A 21,281-nucleotide genomic window follows, 5' to 3' on the forward strand; every position below is an offset into this window, starting at 1 on the left:
AACCAACTTTTGAAGGCAGGAAAAGTAACTGCTACAATCGACCAAATGATGGCGGATTCCTTTGACTTTTAAAATATACCTAGAAAAAAAGTAGTTTTGCTGAAACTTCAAGGAAAACTGATAACCTTTGAACCAATTTTCATTCTGTATAAATATTAAGCAAATGAAAAATAATTCAGTCTCAATCAATATTCTACAATTATTTGACGTTGCTGCCACAATAAAAAACAAACATATACTTGGTCCTCCAAGGCTATCCTTTAGTGGTATCTTCAATAACATGTGCACCCTTCGTCAAAGAAAGCAAACTAGAATCTTCATAAAAAGCAAATAACTTTTCATCAAAGAAAGTTGCCACCAAACAGAAATAAAAGCAATGGAATCTGATAGAAAGTTTCATTTTTGCAGGAAAAAGTTTAAGCTTATGGTCGACACCAACACTGGCTTAAAATGCAAATTTCCAATCTTTTGAAACCAGAGATATATGGCATCAAGTTAATTAAAGATGGGGTATCTCACAAAGATGTTTGTTAAACTTCTTAATTGTTAAGTTTTCATTTCCCTATCAACAGACGCATCCCTGGGTAGCCTCTGCAAGGTGATATTGTCTCCAGCTGACCAAAATCTAGGCCAATTTAAGTACATGCACATGTAGCATGTAAACAGCTACAGTCATGTGCCACTTGCAACACTTGTAGCGAATTGTTAAGTAACAATCGGATATAGATCAAAATGAGGACTACCATTTTTATATATACATGTTATTTGTGTTTTCAAATGGGATGTTAATCATACATGAAGTTTATAACATGTGATCTATACTCGAATGCATGGATTTATTATATACCAGTACAGTACTTAATGGATTATGTATTGTACTACATAAATGTCAATGTACAAGTGTTTTTCAGACAAACTGTTCTCCCCTCCTCCTGCCATATTTGAGGTAAATGCATCATTTTCTTCAGCTAACTGACTTGGTTGGTTATAACACAGTTCGGTTTATAACATGGTCGGTTTCTATGGATCTGGTCACTGTGTATATACATTTATCTTAGCATCCTACATTGCTTGCTGTTGTTATCTAACATATACTTACATTTCTTATTGCTTTTGCCAAGGTTTCTTCATGGCTGACAAGCCTATATTCTTTGTACCCCCCATCAGCCTGAACAGTCACTTCCAAATCAAGGGCAGGGTTGTATGTCCGAATATTGTATTTTGATAATGCCTGTAGGCATACCACTGTGTCCTGTGCAAATCATAAGGTATAGAGTAAAACTTGGTTTCTACAAACAGAATACAACAAATTTACAGCATAAATTGAATTAACATAACACTAATGTATTATGCATATATAATAACACACACACACATACACATATATATATATATAATAAATTTACAGTATAAATTGAATTAACATAACCACTAAAGCATTATGTACACACATTAACATATATATAATAAATTTGCAGTATAAATTTAATTAACATAACCACTGATGTATGTAAAAAATGTACAGAATAAATTGAATTAAAATACCTAATGATGCATTATGTATACATAATACCAAGGATATTAAAAATTATGAATTGGGGCCCTGGATGACCAAGTGGTTTAAAATGTTCACCTTTACCAATCAATGCCATCTCACCTCTGTCCACATGGGCTCAAGTCTCAGGCTTAGCAAATGTGGATATGTAAGAAAGCTTGCCAGTAGCTTTCCATGGGTCAGTAGTTCTTCCCTGGGTTCTTCCTCCACCATTTAAACTGGCTAAAATGTGTAATCTATCATGTGCTGAAAAAATATTGGTTCTAAACTGACAACAACCACAAACTAAGAATTAAATAAAGTAACTTTAAGATAGTCCTAAGATTCAAAGTTTCAAAACTGACTGTATATGTTGTTAGACAGCACAGCAATTCTTTGAACTCTTTAGAGTCTAGGGCATGGAATGTCCCCCAACTAGATGTAAAATCTACCAAAACATTTTAAGAAAGAATGTGCACAGTCTCCAGAAGATCCATTTTAGTGCTTATTATACACCCATTTAATCTTACATTACTTATCTGGCATTTTACACAGACCTAAAATTCTGTATCATAAACCCACCCAAGTGGCACTACTTTTATTGGTTTGATATGCTGCATGACATGTATAGTCATTTCTAACACCACAGCAGATTTTCAAATCAGCCTTACAGGAAAGGCTGACTGCATATTTATGTTCTTTGAACTTGGTTTAAACCACTGAAATTCCCATTCCTATCTATCAATGAGTTGTTTTTTAAATGACATTTCAGTTGCTTAGATTTTGGCATTCTAGCATTGGGTGATAAAACATGCTTAGATATCTTGAAAAACTTTAAAAATCAAACCAAACAAGCCCTGTTTTATGCTGATTGAGATCTTCATTAATCCATTATAATCACTCTCTTTAACACTTCTGGAATTACTTTAGATCACACATTGAATAATCCATGTCAACTAACTTCAAACACTGAAGCCAACCAACCCTGCTCCTTGGAATATACTAACTAAATCATCTAGTCCTGATTAAGCCAGTACATAGTGACATAATCACAGACAGTACTACCATAAATATACTAACTAAATTATCTTGCCCTGATTAAGCCAGTACATAGTAACATAATCACAGACAGTACTACCATAAATATACTAACTAAATCATCTTGCCCTGATTAAGCCAGTACACGGTGACATAATCACAGACAGTACTACCATAAATATACTAACTAAATCATCTTGCCCTGATTAAGCCAGTACATAGTGACACAATCACAGACAGTACTACCATAAATATACTAACTAAATCATCTTGCCCTGATTAAGCCAGTACATAGTGACATAATCACAGGCAGTACTACCATAAATATACTACAATGGAAGCAAGGTGTGACAAAAAAATGAAAGAAAAAAAATTTGTATAATAATTTTCCATTCGGGAGAAAAGGCCTTCCATCAAGGAGGCACTCATGTATGCACCAGCTGCACTTAAACAAAAACTTCTTAAGTATGTACCTGTTCATGACACAGAAAAACATTCCATAACATAAATTATCAACAACAAAGTACCAACTCAACCAGAAAACCTTTCAACTTCGGACTTTCAAAATATTTTTTTGGGGGTGGTGGTGCAAGTATTAGTGGAGAAACTTTCAACTTGTCTAATAATATTACTACAGATTTAAATTTACTGAGTAACTCTCAGAATAAATTTTATAAACATTTGCAACGTAAGGATGACATATCATAAAGAGCACAGGCTCCAATGGCTCTGAAACTTAAAATAATTACATTTTGTTACAATGACTGCAATGGCTCTGAAACTTAAAATAATTACATTTTGTTACAATGACTCCAAAGGCTCTCAAAGTTAAAATAATTACATTTTGTTACAATGACTGCAATGGCTCTGAAACTTAAAATAATTACATTTTATTACAATGCTGTTGAGACTTTCTCATCAGTGGGCTACAAGCAGGGAACTGTTTTTTTGTTTACAAGGTAAAGTCCTGTTACTCTTCAACTTGAAAATAAAACAAAAAACAAAACAAAAGCAAACAAAAAAAAAACAATGTCATTTAGAATTTTCTTGTTACAAAAATATCCAATTGATTATTACAAATCTAGTTGGCATGTAAGAAAGATACTATATATTCATTTTGTTTTTATATAAAAAATATGCTTTGTCACCTTAAAGTAAATTATACAAATAGTTTCTTGTAATTGAAAAAATGCGGAATTTTAAAGTACCTTAAATTAATGAGTTTCAATATAAAAATGAATGTTGATTTCATTACTGTTAGTCTATTAAATTTGCCCTGAAATTTGCTAAGAAGTGGAGTGTGCTTATCCAGTAAGTAGGGTGCAAGAAAAAGGTTTACTTACTAGTCCAACATCTATGTTCCATCTGAGATATATCCACTTGCCTGTGACAGCAGTTTAAATTTATTCATGTGTCCCATACAAACTGTTTTTGAAATCCAACATTACAGAACTGCACAATATTGATTTGGAGCTAGCCTGGATTATACATGTCTAATGGGGATTTGCAGTGAGTTGTATATTATCATTCATAAATCTTCAACTGACATAATACGTAAAAAACATAATAAACACAAAACCACACAAGTGCTTTTTCCAAGTCTGGGGGTAAAGAATGAGTTTCATATCAAACTTGTCCTTTCTGCCAACTCAGAACCAAAAACTTTAGTTTTGTCTACTTATTATGTTTTAAATTATTTTAGCCGTGCTACGTATAATTGTTTTAGTTAATATGTTTGATATGTAATATTTAACAGTATCTTAATATTTTGTTGTCATGCTTGTAACTTTTATCACAAATACATTTTACATATGCAGTGTATTTGTGTTTCTTGTTGCTTTTATTTTCATACTGTGTCTTACCAACCTTTGCCCCCATATTGTTATTTTAATCATATCTCATTATCTTATGTCCACAAAGTTATGGAGATGTTTTTTTAGTAGTGTTGTCCAGGTTATATCTTACTGTTATTTGTAGTTTTTTAAATTCCACTCTACAGTTATTATGTATTTTTGAAAGAAAGATATATATATAAAGTAAATATGTTTTCATTTGCAACATGTACAGTGGAGAGAATGTTGGCATTGTATTCAATGCTGTTTTCTTGTAATTGGATGTATTCTGACTGAAATTTCTTCACATGTGGTAGTAATGGAAACCATGCACTATCAAATATAAATAAGCAGATTAAAATGGCTGCTCCCATGTCCTTGAAAAATTAGCTTGAACTAGCGCAAAATACACAAACACTAGCTGTGATTAAAATGAGGAAAATTAATTTGCCAGAGTAGCAATATATAAAAAGTAAGAAAAGTTACTGGATCTTGATCACATTCACCTGAGATACGGATGATAATAAATCTTATTGGACATATTGATGATACAAACCTATTTACCAAGTTTGACCCAAATTCTATAAGAAATACAGTCAGTAGAGAGGTAAAAAATACCCCAGCCAATTAGATGCAAGATCATCTAATTATTATGTGCAAACGTTGCTCATAATAAATCTTACTGCACATATTTATTATATAAGCCTATTTACCAAGTTTCATATCAACTGATATACAGTTCCTCTGGAGGTAAGAAGCTCAGTCAATTAGATGTAAGATCACCTAATCATTATTTGTAAATTGCACTCATAACAAATCTCACTGGACATACTGATGAAGTAGGTCTATTTATCAAGCCTGATCAAAAACAGATAGTACAGAAACTACAATGGCAACAAGCCAGCCAATCTGATATGAGTACTTCTGAAATGTCTACACATTCCTGAACATAGTTTCTGCAACTTCTGTCTTAAGCCCCCCACGTAACAAAATATTATCATTAAACAATAATGAAGTGGAACTATGAAGTCTTAAAATGTTGTATGATCTGATTCTATGGTATTATCAGTCTGTCAGCATCATAGTCATGCAGATGTATTATTTACCTGTGTTGATCTGAACGAGCCGTGGGAATTCATATTGGCATTTAGCCAATTGACAATACCACGGGCATATTCAAGGTCATCAAATTCTAGCTGTGTCAATAGAGCATAGCATGTGGTCTCGGCTGTTTTGGCTGAGGGCAGACTATTGGCTTCACTTTCCAATCCCCAATACCTAAAATCTAGAAGTAACAATTCTATTATTTATTACATAATGTCATGATCATAACAACCCTTTAACCTATTTCACATCTGTAATATTTCACACACACACACACACACAATACTTCCCTTGCCAACCATACATAACCTTCAATTTAAATACATCTTATGCCATACATCTTCACATGAGTTATCTTCTCTCAATAAAGTCTTTATTATTATTATTATTATTATTAACATTATTATTATCACTGACAGGAATAGTGATTTGATTGAATGATATGACTCCAGAAATTCCATTTACCTTGCATATTTTATTGATAATGTTATTCTAAAAATCATGCTTTAAATTATCTGAAATATTTATTTATTTTAGACCCGGGTAAAGCATGGATGATCTTCAGGATGGTGGACTGGTGGAACTGATTTCAGTGGAAGTACATGACATTTTGAAACATCATGACAGCACATGAAAACTGTACATGACAAGTGTTCTCATTAGCAGCTGGAAGCTGGTTCAAAAACTCTGAATTTGTACTGGTCTGTTTTTACAACAATAAAACATTTCTTATTACATTTGTTGCATTAACTAAACTTGTAATGTTAAATCTGAGCCAACTACTTCACAACAAGTTATTAGATGACTGAGCACTAAGTACAAGTTACATGATATCACTGGTCACTTTGGATAGTGATGAGTATAGAACCAATAAACTGGCAAAATACTAATTACACATGCAAGTCTGTAGGCAAGGGAATAACTAAAAAGACTATCATACTTCTTGATCCTGTGAAATAAGTTGCACAGGGTAAAAGGGAAGTATGTTGTCCTAGGTGCTGATCCTGTGACAAAAGTTGCACAGGGTAAAAGGGAAGTATAGTTGTCCTAGGTGCTGATCCTGTGACTTAAATTGCACAGGGTAAAAGGGAAGACTGTTGCCCTAGGTGCTGATCCTGTGACAGAAGTTGCACAGGGTAAAAGGGAAGTATAGTTGTCCTAGGTGCTGATCCTGTGACATAAGTTGCACAGGGTAAAAGGGAAGACTGTTGTCCTAGGTGCTGATCCTGTGACATAAGTTGCACAGGGTAAAATGGAAGTATGTTGTCCTAGGTGCTGATTCTGTGACATAATTTGCACAGGGTAAAAGGGAAGTATGTTGTCCAGATCCTGTGACATAAGTTGCACAGGTTAAAAGGGAAGTATAGTTGTCCTAGGTGCTGATCCTGTGACAGAAGTTGCACAGGGTAAAATGGAAGTATGTTGTCCTAGGTGCTGATCCTGTGACATAAGTTATTAGATGACTGAGCACTAAGTACAAGTTACATGATATCACTGGTCACTTTGGATAGTGATGAGTATAGAACCAATAAACTGGCAAAATACTAATTACACATGCAAGTCTGTAGGCAAGGGAATAACTAAAAAGACTATCATACTTCTTGATCCTGTGAAATAAGTTGCACAGGGTAAAAGGGAAGTATGTTGTCCTAGGTGCTGATCCTGTGACAGAAGTTGCACATGGTAAAAGGGAAGTATTTTGTCCTAGGTGCTGATCCTGTGACATAATTTGCACAGGGTAAAAGGGAAGTATATTGTCCAGATCCTGTGACAGAAGTTGCACAGGGTAAAAGGGAAGTATGTTATCCTAGGTGCTGATCCTGTGACAGAAGTTGCACAGGGTAAAATTATTTTGCCCTATGTGCTGATCTTGTGACAGAAGTTGCATAGGGTAAAAGGGAAGTATGTGATCCTACTTCTTGATCCTATAGCAGATGTGGTAAAAGGGAAGGATTGTAATAATGATAATTGTTCAACTATTAACTGAACTGGTATAACAATTATTAAAATAAAAGTGGTGAGACAACATATAACAACAAAAATGTTACATAAAATGATGCTATTTGTCCAGCCTAGGACATGACCTTTAGTTAAGAGTTGATTTCTTGACACAAACGCCCTTAATAATTATCACTATAGGTTGGGATCCCCCTCCCACTATTCATGTAAGTTCCTTCACAACAGCTTGTGGATTCAACTCTAATGCATACATACACAAATGATGTCACAAAACAAAATACAATATGTGCATCAAAGAAAGTGGATGAATATGTAAGTTGTCATATAAAAGTGAACCATCTTGACCTGAAATTAACTGTGTGATTAACTACAAATGAACCATTGATTTGCCATATCAGCTTTCACTGTAGCATAGGCTGATTTAATTATTCAGTTTTCACTAGATCTTTGTTCATCCCATATCTTTATATTTGTACTTTAATCTCCATTAAGTTATATGTTTCCATATATATATATATATATATATATATATATATATATATATATATATATATATATAGAACAACAGAGATCCTTCCAGTGGCCTAAATGGTTAAAGCATCCACCTTGGATGCAGGGGATGTGGGTTCAAACCCTTGCCCTGTCATACAAAAGACTTATGAAAATGGTACTAGCATCTGCCTTGCTTGGCACTCAGCATTAAGAGGTTAGTGTTAGAATTGGTCAGCCTGGTGTCAGGATAATGTTACTGGGTGGGACATGATGCTGTGTGTCTGCGGCATGATGCCCCAGTGCTAGACATCACTATAAACTGCCACATTGCAGACATCGTAGCGATATGACTGAAAAATTGTTAAAGCTACGTTAAAAATCAAAATCACATCACATCACAGAGTGCAGCTAAGTAAGAAACAAACAAATCAGTTCACATCTCTCCATGACTATGAAAACCATTGTGATAACTATTGTCTTTGTTAACAATGGTATGCAATGGTATGGCTGTGATTAAAAATATATGTGTGTGTGTGCATGCATGTGTGTGTGTGTGTGTGTGTGTGTGTGTGTGTGTGTGTGTGTCAGGGATTCTGTTACATCAGTATATGCTGGTTTTTACTGGTGAAATTCTTCCCTATAACAAAAATTGAGACTGTCGGTAGCCATGAACTGAAAAACTGTCAGTATTTTAAAGTCTTGAAAGTCAAATGTCCCAACTTCAAAATCTATCAGAAGCTGATCTGTTCTCTTCATGCAACTGTAGTTCCATATAAATGCTGACTTTGATCAATGACTGACAACATCTCAGCATGAGCAGATTCAGTTTATCTCTTTGATGGATTCAGGTGGCATTGATGATATATACATGTGATGTACTTCTGCTTCCCTAATCCCTTAAAATTTGCCTGTTAGGGCTGGAGTTCCATTGTTATAAAATTACTGAAACATAGTACTGGATTCTTTCTGCAGTTTAACACATGAGGGAGCAAAGAAGCCAGTTTCATCAAGTGTCACTGCTAACAAAGCATTTGCCTGAAGCCATCAAAGAGATAAGCTGACTTTTCGTCTGGTGCTATAGAGTGTGACTAATTGCTGGTGTATGAAGCAGTAAAAGTATAGGACCACTATTTCTGCTTGATAGATGTTAATGCATACTTTTATTCTTTTTGTTCAAAACATGCAACCTCATGATTTTTGCCAATGGACTGGCTTGGTATGGATTTTGCTGCTTTCATTTTATGGATGACATCAAGTCATGTGATCTGTAAACCATGCTGAAGTTGAATGCTTTCACTGGAACTAAGCCACTATAACTGAGCATTGTATGCAGTGCATGTAAACACCCTAACTATTTACTATATAAATGGACTCTGAACCAAAGTTGTTAATTGTTTGTGGATTAATTTAGTGACTGGAATGGGATTATATTATCTGAGTTTCCTCTGACCCTTCCTGCCCCATCTTAGATATTTTGACATTTATGTTGAGACCCCCTGGGGGTCGGAAGATATTGGCTCTTGAAAAGTTGAAGTCTTTGCCACCTAGAGAGAGCCAGATTAATGAAGCATAGAGCACATGACAGCAACACAATACTACTGCACTGTGACATGTGCTCTCTCCTCTTTGAACTTACTATTCTCAATTTTGCTGTGATAGGTTTATGATTGTAGTTCTTGGAATAAATATGTTGAGAATTAAGTACACTTTAGTTCATTTTACAAACACTGTGACTTTCATTTAATATTTTTAAAATTTGTACAACATTAGGAAGGGCTTTTATTGTTGATATAATGTAACTTTTAGACCTTTATGGCATGGACATGTAGACTGCAATATTTGCTTAGTCATGTGACAAACCATGCAAATAGTGACTACCAGGTCAAATTTCATCAATGCTGTAGTTAAGTCTCGTCTCTCAGTATCAAAAACATAACAAATGTTATATTCGCAATTTGGAGTGGGAAGGGTCAGAGGAAACTAGGACTAGGGATACACTACTGTTGGGATGTTGGTTTTAACACTATGTATTATCAATGCAGCTCCTGCAAAGTCAGAAATGCATTCATTTCATTTTTTCTTTTAACATAATTTTCCTGAATTTATGCAAATGATAAATTATGCATTTATGATATTGGCTGATTAACATTAGCACCAGTAAAATTTGGCCTTGTAATGACTTTTCCATCCTTGCCATTATGAAGTACTGCAGGTGCATAACGCAAGCAGAATCTTCGTGTGCGTGGAAACTAATCTTCCCTGAGGTTGCTAGTGCATTGCATAGCATACCTATCCAAGACAAAAATGTGCTCTTCTGCATATAAGAAAATTCTAGCTTCCCATTTGATGGAAAGTTCTAGAAGTCATGAACTAGGAAGAAAACACTCTCAGACTACTTGTGGGACTACAAAACGGTATAAAGATGGAATAAAGTATAATGACAGATAAGTATTACATCATCCAAATTAGTTAATCCTGCCACCACCAAAAACCGCAAGCTTCATTTTAATATCAGTAACACATTACCTCTTACTAATGCATTGCTGAATTTGCCACTGCTAAGGAAGGCTGATGGCCTAAAAAAACTGAAGATAATTACTAACCCGTACATTAGTAATGTCCACTACTGTAAGTTGTTATCAGCTTTGGCCACATTTTGTATCACAAGTACTGGTCCCAAAGAAAATATGCCTTCATGCTAACCATACTTTTTCTGAAATTTGGCATATTCAAAAAGGTTGCCCTACAACCCATAATGGTAGAAATTGAACATTCTCTCTTTGATGAGGAACAGAACAAAGTCAGCCACTGTGCTCATAAAGGCATGGATCGGATTAATGCATTTCCTATTGCACCAATCAATAATGATTCTCCTGTTTACATCATACACCCAGCCTGAATATAACTGGCAACTATGTTTGCAAATGTGTCCTGGCAGATAGATCTCTGGCTGGCTTTTGTGTACTGAGGAATCCTGTATCCATGGTCTCCTTGATAGGGTCTTAATAGGGTGGAGATTTATATTTTAGGTAACTTTAGCAAAGATATACTCCATTGGCAAGTCTGAAACCACTGCATGGATTTTATGGAAACACTTGGCTCTCATAAAATGTTAACCTGCCAGCAAGAGTGACATCTATATCACAAATTCCCAATGATTGTATCTATCAAAGAAGGTCTACTGATGAAAGCCCAATACTGATACAGCCATTCATCTGGAAAGAAGTTGAGATAATAATATTTTTCAAAGATATAACTTTCCATTCAGGAAGAACAGCAATAACAGGGATTTCAAGATGGCTGTAGTCATGCCCATATTGGATATCAGATTGGCGCCATTTTTATTTAAGACCAATTGTACATCATAAGAAGACTTCTGGTCAATATGACCTGTTCAAGTAGAGTTTTGGTAACTAGATTTTTAACATGGTTGCCAAAGTGGCCATATTGGATGCCATTTTTATTAGGAAAACCCAAAGATCATAAGTCTTTTAGTGAAAGCTCATGTTGATAAAACCATCAATTCAGGAATATTAGCTACAAGACTTTCAAGATGGCTGCCCTGGTGGCCATACTGGATGTCAAATAAGTACCGTTTTCATTTATTAGCAAGTAGACATCATAAGAAGTCTTTTAGTGAAAACACCATGTTAATATCATCATCCATTCAGGAAAAGTAGCAATAACAAGATTTTAAAGATGGTTGCCCTGGCAGCCTTAATGGATGTCAGATTAGCACCATTTCCATTTAGAACCAACTAAACCATGGGATGAATTTATGTGTAAAATTTCAAGGCAATCCTCCAAGTAGTTTACAAGAAGTAGTAATAACAAACCATCCATTAGCTCTTCTGGTCTTCCTACAAAAACACAAAATGGATCATGTCGAAATAGATAAGGTAATAGATTTTACCTACATAGATTAGGCTATATGCTTAATGGGCTGAGACAACACATACACCCTTCCTAACCACCATCTGACTAAAGTTAAGTGGTGGGGAAATGGGGAGAAGTGAGTAAAGAACAATATCAAAATTCAGAATGTGTATAACAATCATTTAAAACAGATATTTTGCTACAGTTCTGAATCAAATAACCTTTATATAAAAAATACTGATTAAGCTTTATAACAATTGTTGTTTGATTCATTAAAATTGACATAAGGCTTTATTACTGCAAAGGATAGTAACCTCAAAAATAGGTTACTGATGTAGTCAGGTGACATCTATCGAAGTGCAAGTCCTGTCTTCCTACATTAACAGGTTGAAATACAAAATAAACCTGTTTACTTCTACTACCAATCTGCCTGTAACCAATACAGAGTAATATTTGCTGATGATTGGGCTACAAAATGCATGGATTTTCCTCCCTCTTAAGCTCATGATTGGGCTACAAAATTTACGGAATTTCACCAACTGATAGAGTAATATTTACTGATGATTGGGCTACACAATACATGAAATTTCACCCACTTACACAAACTTATGATTGGGCTACAAAATGCCAGTAAATTCAACCATTTAACAGAGTAATATTTGCTGATATTTAAGCAACAAAATGCATGGAATTTCATTCATGTACACAAATTCATGACTGCAGGGCTACAAAATACATCAAATTTCAGTCACTTAAACTTGTGATTGGGCAGTGCATTGAATTTCACTCACTTAAACACATGACTGGGCTACAAATGTGCATGGAATTTCACCCACTTTCCCAAACTTCATGTGTTAAGTTTCAGGGGGAATTTTGAAGAGTTAAAAGATCATTTTTTTATTTCCAGATTTAATTTCCACACATATCAATTAGATTATTCCTTAATATACACAAGTATAAACAAACTTAATGTTGTATTTCCCTGATGCTTTGAAGTTATATTGGTGTTAATGTTGTCAAAATGTTCAAAGTTGAAATGCCCCCAATAAAAAAATACTGGATAAGTTATTATCTACCACAGATCAATGAATGTCTCAATTAATTTGTGGCCCAAAAATCATCTGTCCTTCTACCTATGAGGACCACAAGCATTTACCCAAGCAATATCAACCATGGGAAAATCTATATTTAAGATGGTAAAATTCTATCATTTAAAATAGATGGGGGGGGGTCTTGTTGTATACATTAGGGAAGATGTAAATGTAAAAAGGCGACTTGACTTGGAGTCACATGAAATTGAGAGTATCTGGGTGGAAATTTTTCAAAATAATGCAAAATCTTTCCTAGCTGGTTTCATTTATAGACCACCTTCCTCCAAAGCATTTTGGAATGATAACTTTTTGAAACAAATAGAAAGTGTTCTAGCAGAGGAGAAAGAAACATATATACTCGGAGATATAAATAAGGACCTTCTCAATACTCAAATAAGGAACAACTGGATGGAATTTATTGAATCATTAGGCCTAGACCAGCTGGTAAATGAGCCTACAAGGGTAACAGAAAAATCAAGCACTCTTATTGATCACATTTATACTAATCTACCAGACAATGTGGCTTGTGTTAATGTACCAAATGTTGGTCTTAGTGACCACTATCCTACTTTTTTGACAAGAAAGGTTAAATGCAAGAAAAATAAGAAAAATACACATAAAACGATCACTTACAGATCGTTCAAAACTTTTAATGAAGAACAATTTCTCAATGACCTATATAAAGTTCCATGGAGTATGATCCAAAATTTGGATGACATAGATGAAGCCATGAGGGTGTGGACTGACTTATTTATGGATGTAGTATCTAAGCATGCACCACTGAAAGTACATCGAGTAAAGACTGATTTTCAACCTAATTGGCTTACTACTGAAATCCTAGATGCTATGAAAACACGAGACAAACTCAAGGCTATGGAAAACCATGCACAATATAAAGTATGGAGAAATAAAATAACAAGTATGATCAAAAAAGCTAAAAAAACTTATTATCAATCATTACTTGAAAACAAAAAGAGCAACACAAACTCCATTTGGAAAGTCTTCAATGAACTCACTGGAGGAACGCACAAAAAACAGACAAATAAAATTCACTCACTTCTGGTAAATGACACCATAGTCACTGATGAAACTGACATTGCAAATGTTTTCAATGATTTTTTCATCAACATTACCACAAAGTTAAAAGAGCCAGTGATAGAAAACAACTTTAATGAACTGAAAAAGTTCTGCAGCAGTAAAATCTCAAAGGAGGTATGTTTCTCTATCCCACCAGTGTCAAAAAACTTTGTTAAAAAATGTCTCAGTGAACTTGATACCAAGAAAGCTACAGGACTTGATCAGATTGGTCCACGACTCATTAAATCTTCTGCCTTTGCTATTGTAGATAGCATAACATTCATAATTAATTTAAGTATTGCAACCTCATCTGTCCCCAAAATATGGAAAACTGCAAAAGTAACTCTTATTCACAAATCTGGTTCTGAGGATGATGCTGATAACTACCGACCAATTTCAATACTACCAAACTTGTCAAAATTGATTGAAAAACATGTCCATGACTCATTCATGTCATATTTAACCAAACACTTGCTGTTACACCCTAATCAATCAGGCTTTAGACAGAACCATTCCTGTGAGACTGCCTTGATCTCCCTAACTGATAAATGGCTTCAAGCACTTGACCAAGGTAGAATAATAGGAACTGTATTTGTAGATTTCAGGAAAGCTTTTGACATGGTGGATCATGAAATCCTTTTGAAGAAACTGAAAATCTACCAGTGTGATGAAAGAACAATTAGATGGTTTACTTCATACTTAAATGAGAGAACACAACATGTTTACATAAATAATGTTCCGTCTGAACCTGAAACAATTAGATATGGAGTACCACAAGGCTCAATTCTAGGTCCACTACTATTCATTTTATTTATTAATGACCTACCACTTTTACTAAGAGACTCAATATCATCTACAGATCTCTATGCAGATGACACAACATTGTCAGACATCCAAAACACAAAGCATGAGCTCGAAATTTCTTTACAGAATGCACTAAACAAACTGGAAAACTGGTGCACATGTAATGGCATGGTGGTAAATACTGGTAAAACTAAAATATTACTTATCTCAACACGGCAAAGAAGGACAAATCTTGATAGTGATGAACTATGTCTGACATGGAAGGATACAAATCTGCAAATAGTCTGTCATGATAGGCTACTTGGTGTTCTGGTAGATAATAACCTATCATGGACTGAACATATCAAACATACCAGTAAAAAAGTCAATTCAAGTTTATGGCTTCTCAGTAGGATAAGACATTTTCTCCCTGAAAGGCACAGGAAACTATTTTATAACAGTTACATACAACCCTATTTGGACTACTGTAGTACAGTATGGGGTAATTCAAATGATAAAAACATAGCAAAGCTGGCACATCTTCAAAAAAGAGCATTTGGGCTAATATCAATCCAGAAAGAAAGCAAGGAAAGTTTAGCTGGTAGGTTAAAAATATTACCTATTAAAGACCGAATCTGTTTGAGAAAAGCCAAATTAATGTACAGGATATCTCAGAATAGTGCTCCTGAATATTTACAATCACTATTCCAGTATAGGCTACCTGGTAATACTCCCCACCTGCGATCCATGTCTACCAAACAATATAAAATTCCCAAACCAAATAAGGAGTTATTTAAAAAAAGTTTCCAATACTCTGGAACTCTGCTCTGGAATAGTATTCCAGCTGAGATTAGAAATGCCCACTCTATTTCCTTCTTCCAAACCCAATATATTCAGTGGCTTCAGAGATGCAGCTTAAATAAATAAATTCCTTTGTATGAGGGCCTCAAGGTAGATTAGTTTTTAGCTAATTGTGTTACCCTCTTTAAATAAGGTCATTATTATTATTATTATTATTATTATTATGTCTCTTTTTAGTATGTCTTACTTCAATACCACATGAAAACACAGATAATCTGGTGAAAGTGGTACATATACACTTGAGTATGTACACATCTAAACATGAAGGTAATTTATTCTAAACCAATCTCCTTCAACTCCATGCAAATAATTTCATATCCATTTGCACTCCAAGAAATGGAGTCACATTCATTGATCTTGTACCCATGATATCAGGTTCAAGATCAAATATGGTAAAGAAAATTCTCAATTCCAAGAAAACACCCACAGATAAAACTAAGTGAAAGTGGTTGATATACACTGCGATGTACACACTCTGTCTATGCATGAAAGTACACTGGGATGTATACACATTGTCTATGCATGAAAATACACTGGGATGTATACACATTGTCTATGCATAAAATACACTGGGATGTATACACATTGTCTATGCATGAAAGTACACTGGGATGTATACACATTGTCTATGCATGAAAGTACACTGGGATGTATACACATTGTCTATGCATGAAAATACACTGGGATATATACACATTGTCTATGCATGAAAATACAATTTGACCAATTTTAGTAAATGGCTTGGCTAATGTTAATCCCATGCCATGAATTTAGAACCCCAAAAGCCTCTTGGTAATCTTGACCAACTGTATGCAAATACATGCTGGTTATTGGATAAATCTATTTCTGAATGGAGTGACTACTATAAGAATGACCCATTTACCAAAGGACACATGGGAAAATAGTTTGATTTACGCTCATGTCAGACTAATTTGTTTACCTAGATTCAATGCAATCAACAGACTTCAATGTAAGGCGAAAAAAGATGTGTAAGGATTAACATTAACCAAACTGCTCATTTGAAATGGAAATGGATATGATAGTTTTCCACAGAGATGCAGAAGGCTGGAGGAAAAATTCACAATATTTGAAAAATTTACATTATTTTCATGCAAATTTTAGCAATATTGCACTTTAATCAAGCCAGATCAAGGGTGGGACACAAGCTGCTGAGGGTCCTAGAGAGAACTAGAATCATTATAAACCTGGTAACCTGTAACACTAAATGCAACCATTTATCAACTTACCTTGTCCTGCTGTTCTGCTCAGCTCTTTGAGTCGGTTGTTGGCATCTGTCATGTGAGGACTTTTCGATATGGCTAGTGCATAGGCTGCAATTGCTAGGACATACATGTCATTCATGTTTTTATAATTTCCTTCCACATATTTCATGGCCTTGTCAATTCCAGCATTCACTGTCTGGGATACCTATATGACGAGCAAAAAAAAATAATAAGACATTTCCCTCAAAGAGACTTGAGCATTTTACTGGCTGAAAAGAATTCTGAAGAAACCACATAAAGTACTTTTCTTCCCTTCTTTTATTCTTCTTAACTGCTCAGCACTGAATTTATGTATTGTTTTAGAAACTCTAATACCACAATATGACCACATACTTAGATAGCATATCACTAAACTTGTCTCAGAAAATGTCCAATATAACCATAATAAGTTTGGTTAAATCTATAAGTAAAATATTTTGAAATAAAGGCCATCATATTCTTTCTTCAGATATATCCACAAACTGAAAAATGATAAAACTCTATCCATACTTGACTTTATTATCATGCATAACAGCCAGTACAGCTAAAATGCCAAGTAAAGAACTTTAACCTTAAGTGCTAGCAATCAAGTGTTCATTATTATGCAACCAATTATAAAATCATGGCAAAATCCACTTGTATCAGTAGAAGTCACTGTATTTATTATCTCAGTCAAATACAAAAATGCAAGCCATGATCTTTGACTTGACCGCAAGTTAAACTCGATCTATTTAAAAAAATTCTTCACAAAGGTGCCATATGTTGGTGGCTACATCTGTACCATTTCAAAACCAATTAAATATTGCAAGAAGTGTTCCAGTGAAAACCACATGTAAAGGTCACTTTTGGGGGGAAAGAGGAGTTGAGATGATTAAAATACCATGATGGAGTCATTAGAAGTCTTTCAGTGAAAATCATAGATCAGTATGACCTTCCATTCTGAAGACGCAGCAATGGAAATTTAATGGTGGCTATAATGCAAGTCAGGTTGAAACCATTTGTATTGAAGACCAACCAGAGATCAATCTTAAGGTCAAAATTTCATGTTCATCTTTTGAGGAGGAATAGTGATAAGAGTTTCAAGATGGCCACCATGGTAACCTTATTGGATGTCTGATGGCATGTCCTACAGGCACAAACTTCATTTAGGACCAAATATAGGTCATAATAAGTCTTTAAGTGAAAACCAATTGCCAATATGTCCTTCTGTTCAGAAGGAGTAGCATTAACAAGACTTTCACAAATAATATGTGATACCAGATTAAAACCAATTTTAATTAAGACCAACTAGACAGTATAGGAAGTCTTATAGTGAAAGCCCCATGTCAATATGACCATCCATTCAAGAGTAGTAGCAATAGCATTTTTTTCAAGATGGCCACAGCAGAGGCCCTTTGGATATCTGTGGATCTGTTTTCATTTAAACCAACTAGACACCGTAAGAAGTTTTTTTTACATATAGCAAAAACCCAATGTAAAAGCAACAGTCATTCTGGGGAAATAACAATAAAAAAATTTTCAAAATGATTTCTGAGGTAGTCATGTTGGATATCAGATAACTCTATTTACACTTAGAATCAACCAAACATCATAAAAATGTTTCTGTGAAAACCCCATGCCGATACAGCCATCTGAGCAAAAGTAATAGTGGTAACAAGATTTTCAACATGGCTGCCTTTTTGGATGTCCAACAGGCATCATTTGTAATCATGACCATTAAACCTTTGCTTGAATTTGTTTGTAAAGCATCATGGCAATCCTCCCTTCAGCTTAGGAGGAGTAGTAGTATCAAAGTTGTGCTAAAAGACAATGGATGATGGAACCCAGATGATATATAGAAGGCTCTTCTGTTCTGTGTTCAGTAGAGTCAATAAATAAGTTATTGGCATCATTCAAGGTATTCATCAGATGTATGTATAAACTAGGTTTGATAAAAACCTAGTCATATTTGTTAGTTCTATCATGCCCACAAGCTATCACAGATATAATCCAAAGTCATGACCTTTGACCATGAAATCACAATAAAAAGTGAAAACTATCAACTTCTTTATTGAAACAAAAATTATACACAAAGACTGGTCAAAGTTCCTATTTGTACAACTCAGTGTTCGTTAAAGTAATGAAATACAAAAATGGATACAATGACCTCTGACTTGAACCCACGGTCAAGTAGGTCTGGCTTTTATACTAATTCAAACAAGTGTGGACAGGCTTTAAGGTCATATCTACACATAATTTTGGAACACATGTTTTAGTGAAGACTCTAGGCCAATGCCACCGTTCAGTCAAGTTGGCTACTTTTAAAATGGTTCCCATGTTGAAGGTCAGATCAGAACCATTTTCATTCATAATCAACTACATATTGTTCTAATGTTTAGTTGAAAGCCCATGGTGACACAAACCATTACTTCAGAATCAGCAGCCATACAAAGATTTTCATGTCCATCCAATAAACCATTTTTGCAGTCAAATCAGCGTAATTTTAACACGAAAGGAACAACATACTGCTAGAAGTGTTTTGGTGAAAATGATACATAGAAAGGGTCATCCATCTAGAAAGGTCATTCATTTAGAAAGGTCATTCATTTAGAAGGGGCATCCATAACAAGAAATTCATACTGAAAACTCTTGTGGCCATTTGGATGGTCATAATGGCACTGTTTACATTTAAGAACAACTGCATATCATAATAAGAGTTTTGGTGAAAATGATACATAGAAAGGGTCATCCATTTAGAAGGGGTATCCATAACAAGAAATTCATACTGAAAACTCTTGTGGCCATTTGGATGGTCATAATGGCACTGTTTACATTTAAGAACAACTGCATATCATAATAAGAGTTTTGGTGACAACTCCATGTATGTTTTTACAGGATTAATTCTATGTAAGCACATTAATTGCTGTATGGTGCCAATGAAATGTTAATTCTAAACATGTAAAGCAACTAAAAATTGCAAAAAAGCTAGGAAGAAAAATCCTTTAAGATAAATGTTAATTTGATGTCCTACAAGATAAAAGATAAATGGTAACTGATGGTATTCCTCAAAGACGATGGAAATAAAGGATCAAATATTTTTTTATTTTATATAAGCCACATTCTTTTAACTTGTCCAAGATTTTCTCTGATAATATATTATCTTAAAACTTCCTTACTGACTTCACATGAAAATGAAAAAACTCCTGTCTGATGTGGATGGTAGTCTATGCACTCAACAAGAATGTGTTCCTGTGGACACTGTCAAAGTCTGCACTCTACCCGAGTCTCACACATAAGGTGGTATTCAAAGGTCACCTGTATGTGTCTTACATGCAAGCACTCACACATAAGGTGGTATTCAAGGGTCACCTGTATGTGTCTTACATGCAAGCACTCACACATAAGGTGGTATTCAAGGGTCATATGTACGTGTCTCATATGCAAGCACTCACACATAAGGTGGTATTCAAGGGTCATCTGTATGTGTCTTACATGCAAGCACTCACACATAAGGTGGTATTCAAGGGTCACCTGTATGTGTCTTACACGCAAGCACTCACACATAAGGCAGTATTCAAGGGTCATCTGTATGTGTCTTATATGCAAGCACTCACACATAAGGTGGTATTCAAGGGTCATCTGTATGTGTCTTATATGCAAGCACTCACACATAAGGAGGCATTCAAGGATCATCTGTATGTGTCTTATATGCAAGCACTCACACATAAGGTGGTATTCAAGGGTCATCTGTATGTGTCTTATATGCAAGCACTCACACACAAGATGGTATTCAAGGGTCATCTGTATGTGTCTTATATGCAAGCACTCACACACAAGATGGTATTCAAGGATCATCTGTGTGTCTTATATGCAAGCACTCACACATAAAGTCATATTCAAGGATCTTCTGTATGTGTCTTATATGCAAGCACTCACACATAAGGTGGTATTCAAGGGTCATCTGTATGTGTCTTATATGCAAGTACTCACACATAAGGTGGTATTCAAGGGTCATCTGTATGTGTCTTATATGCAAGCACTCACACATAAGGTGGTATTCAAGGGTCACCTGTATGTGTCTTACATGCAAACACTCACACATAAGGCAGTATTCAAGGGTCATCTGTATGTGTCTTATATGCAAGCACTCACACATAAGGCATTATTCAAGGGTCATCTGTATGTGTCTTATATGCAAGCACTCACACGACACCTGTATGTGTCTTATATGCAAGCACTCACTCATAAGGTGGTATTCAAGGGTCATCTGTATGTGTCTTACATGCAAGCACTCACACATAAGGTGGTATTCAAGGGTCATCTGTATGTGTCTTATATGCAAGCACTCACACATAAGGTGGTATTCAAGGGTCACCTGTATGTGTCTTACATG

The 21,281-nt window shown here is 34.9% G+C and overlaps 1 protein-coding gene across 1 annotated transcript in view; it reads right to left on the bottom strand.

Moving 5' to 3' along the window:
• LOC149801054 (complement C3-like) overlaps window positions 1-21,281 on the bottom strand; it is a 351,345-nt gene that overhangs the window by 92,096 nt on the left and 237,968 nt on the right. Inside the window, exons 27-29 of the mRNA XM_089955088.1 lie at window positions 16,895-17,075; window positions 5,511-5,689; window positions 1,100-1,252 (exon numbers count right to left, since the gene is read on the bottom strand). Of these exons, the coding sequence (XP_089811214.1) occupies window positions 1,100-1,252; window positions 5,511-5,689; window positions 16,895-17,075 (513 nt within the window). The remainder of the gene's footprint in view (window positions 1-1,099; window positions 1,253-5,510; window positions 5,690-16,894; window positions 17,076-21,281) is intronic.

This window comes from Sinohyriopsis cumingii, chromosome 4 (assembly GCF_028554795.1).
Source record: "Sinohyriopsis cumingii isolate HCF-2022 chromosome 4, ASM2855479v2, whole genome shotgun sequence".
Lineage (NCBI taxonomy): Eukaryota > Metazoa > Mollusca > Bivalvia > Unionida > Unionidae > Sinohyriopsis > Sinohyriopsis cumingii.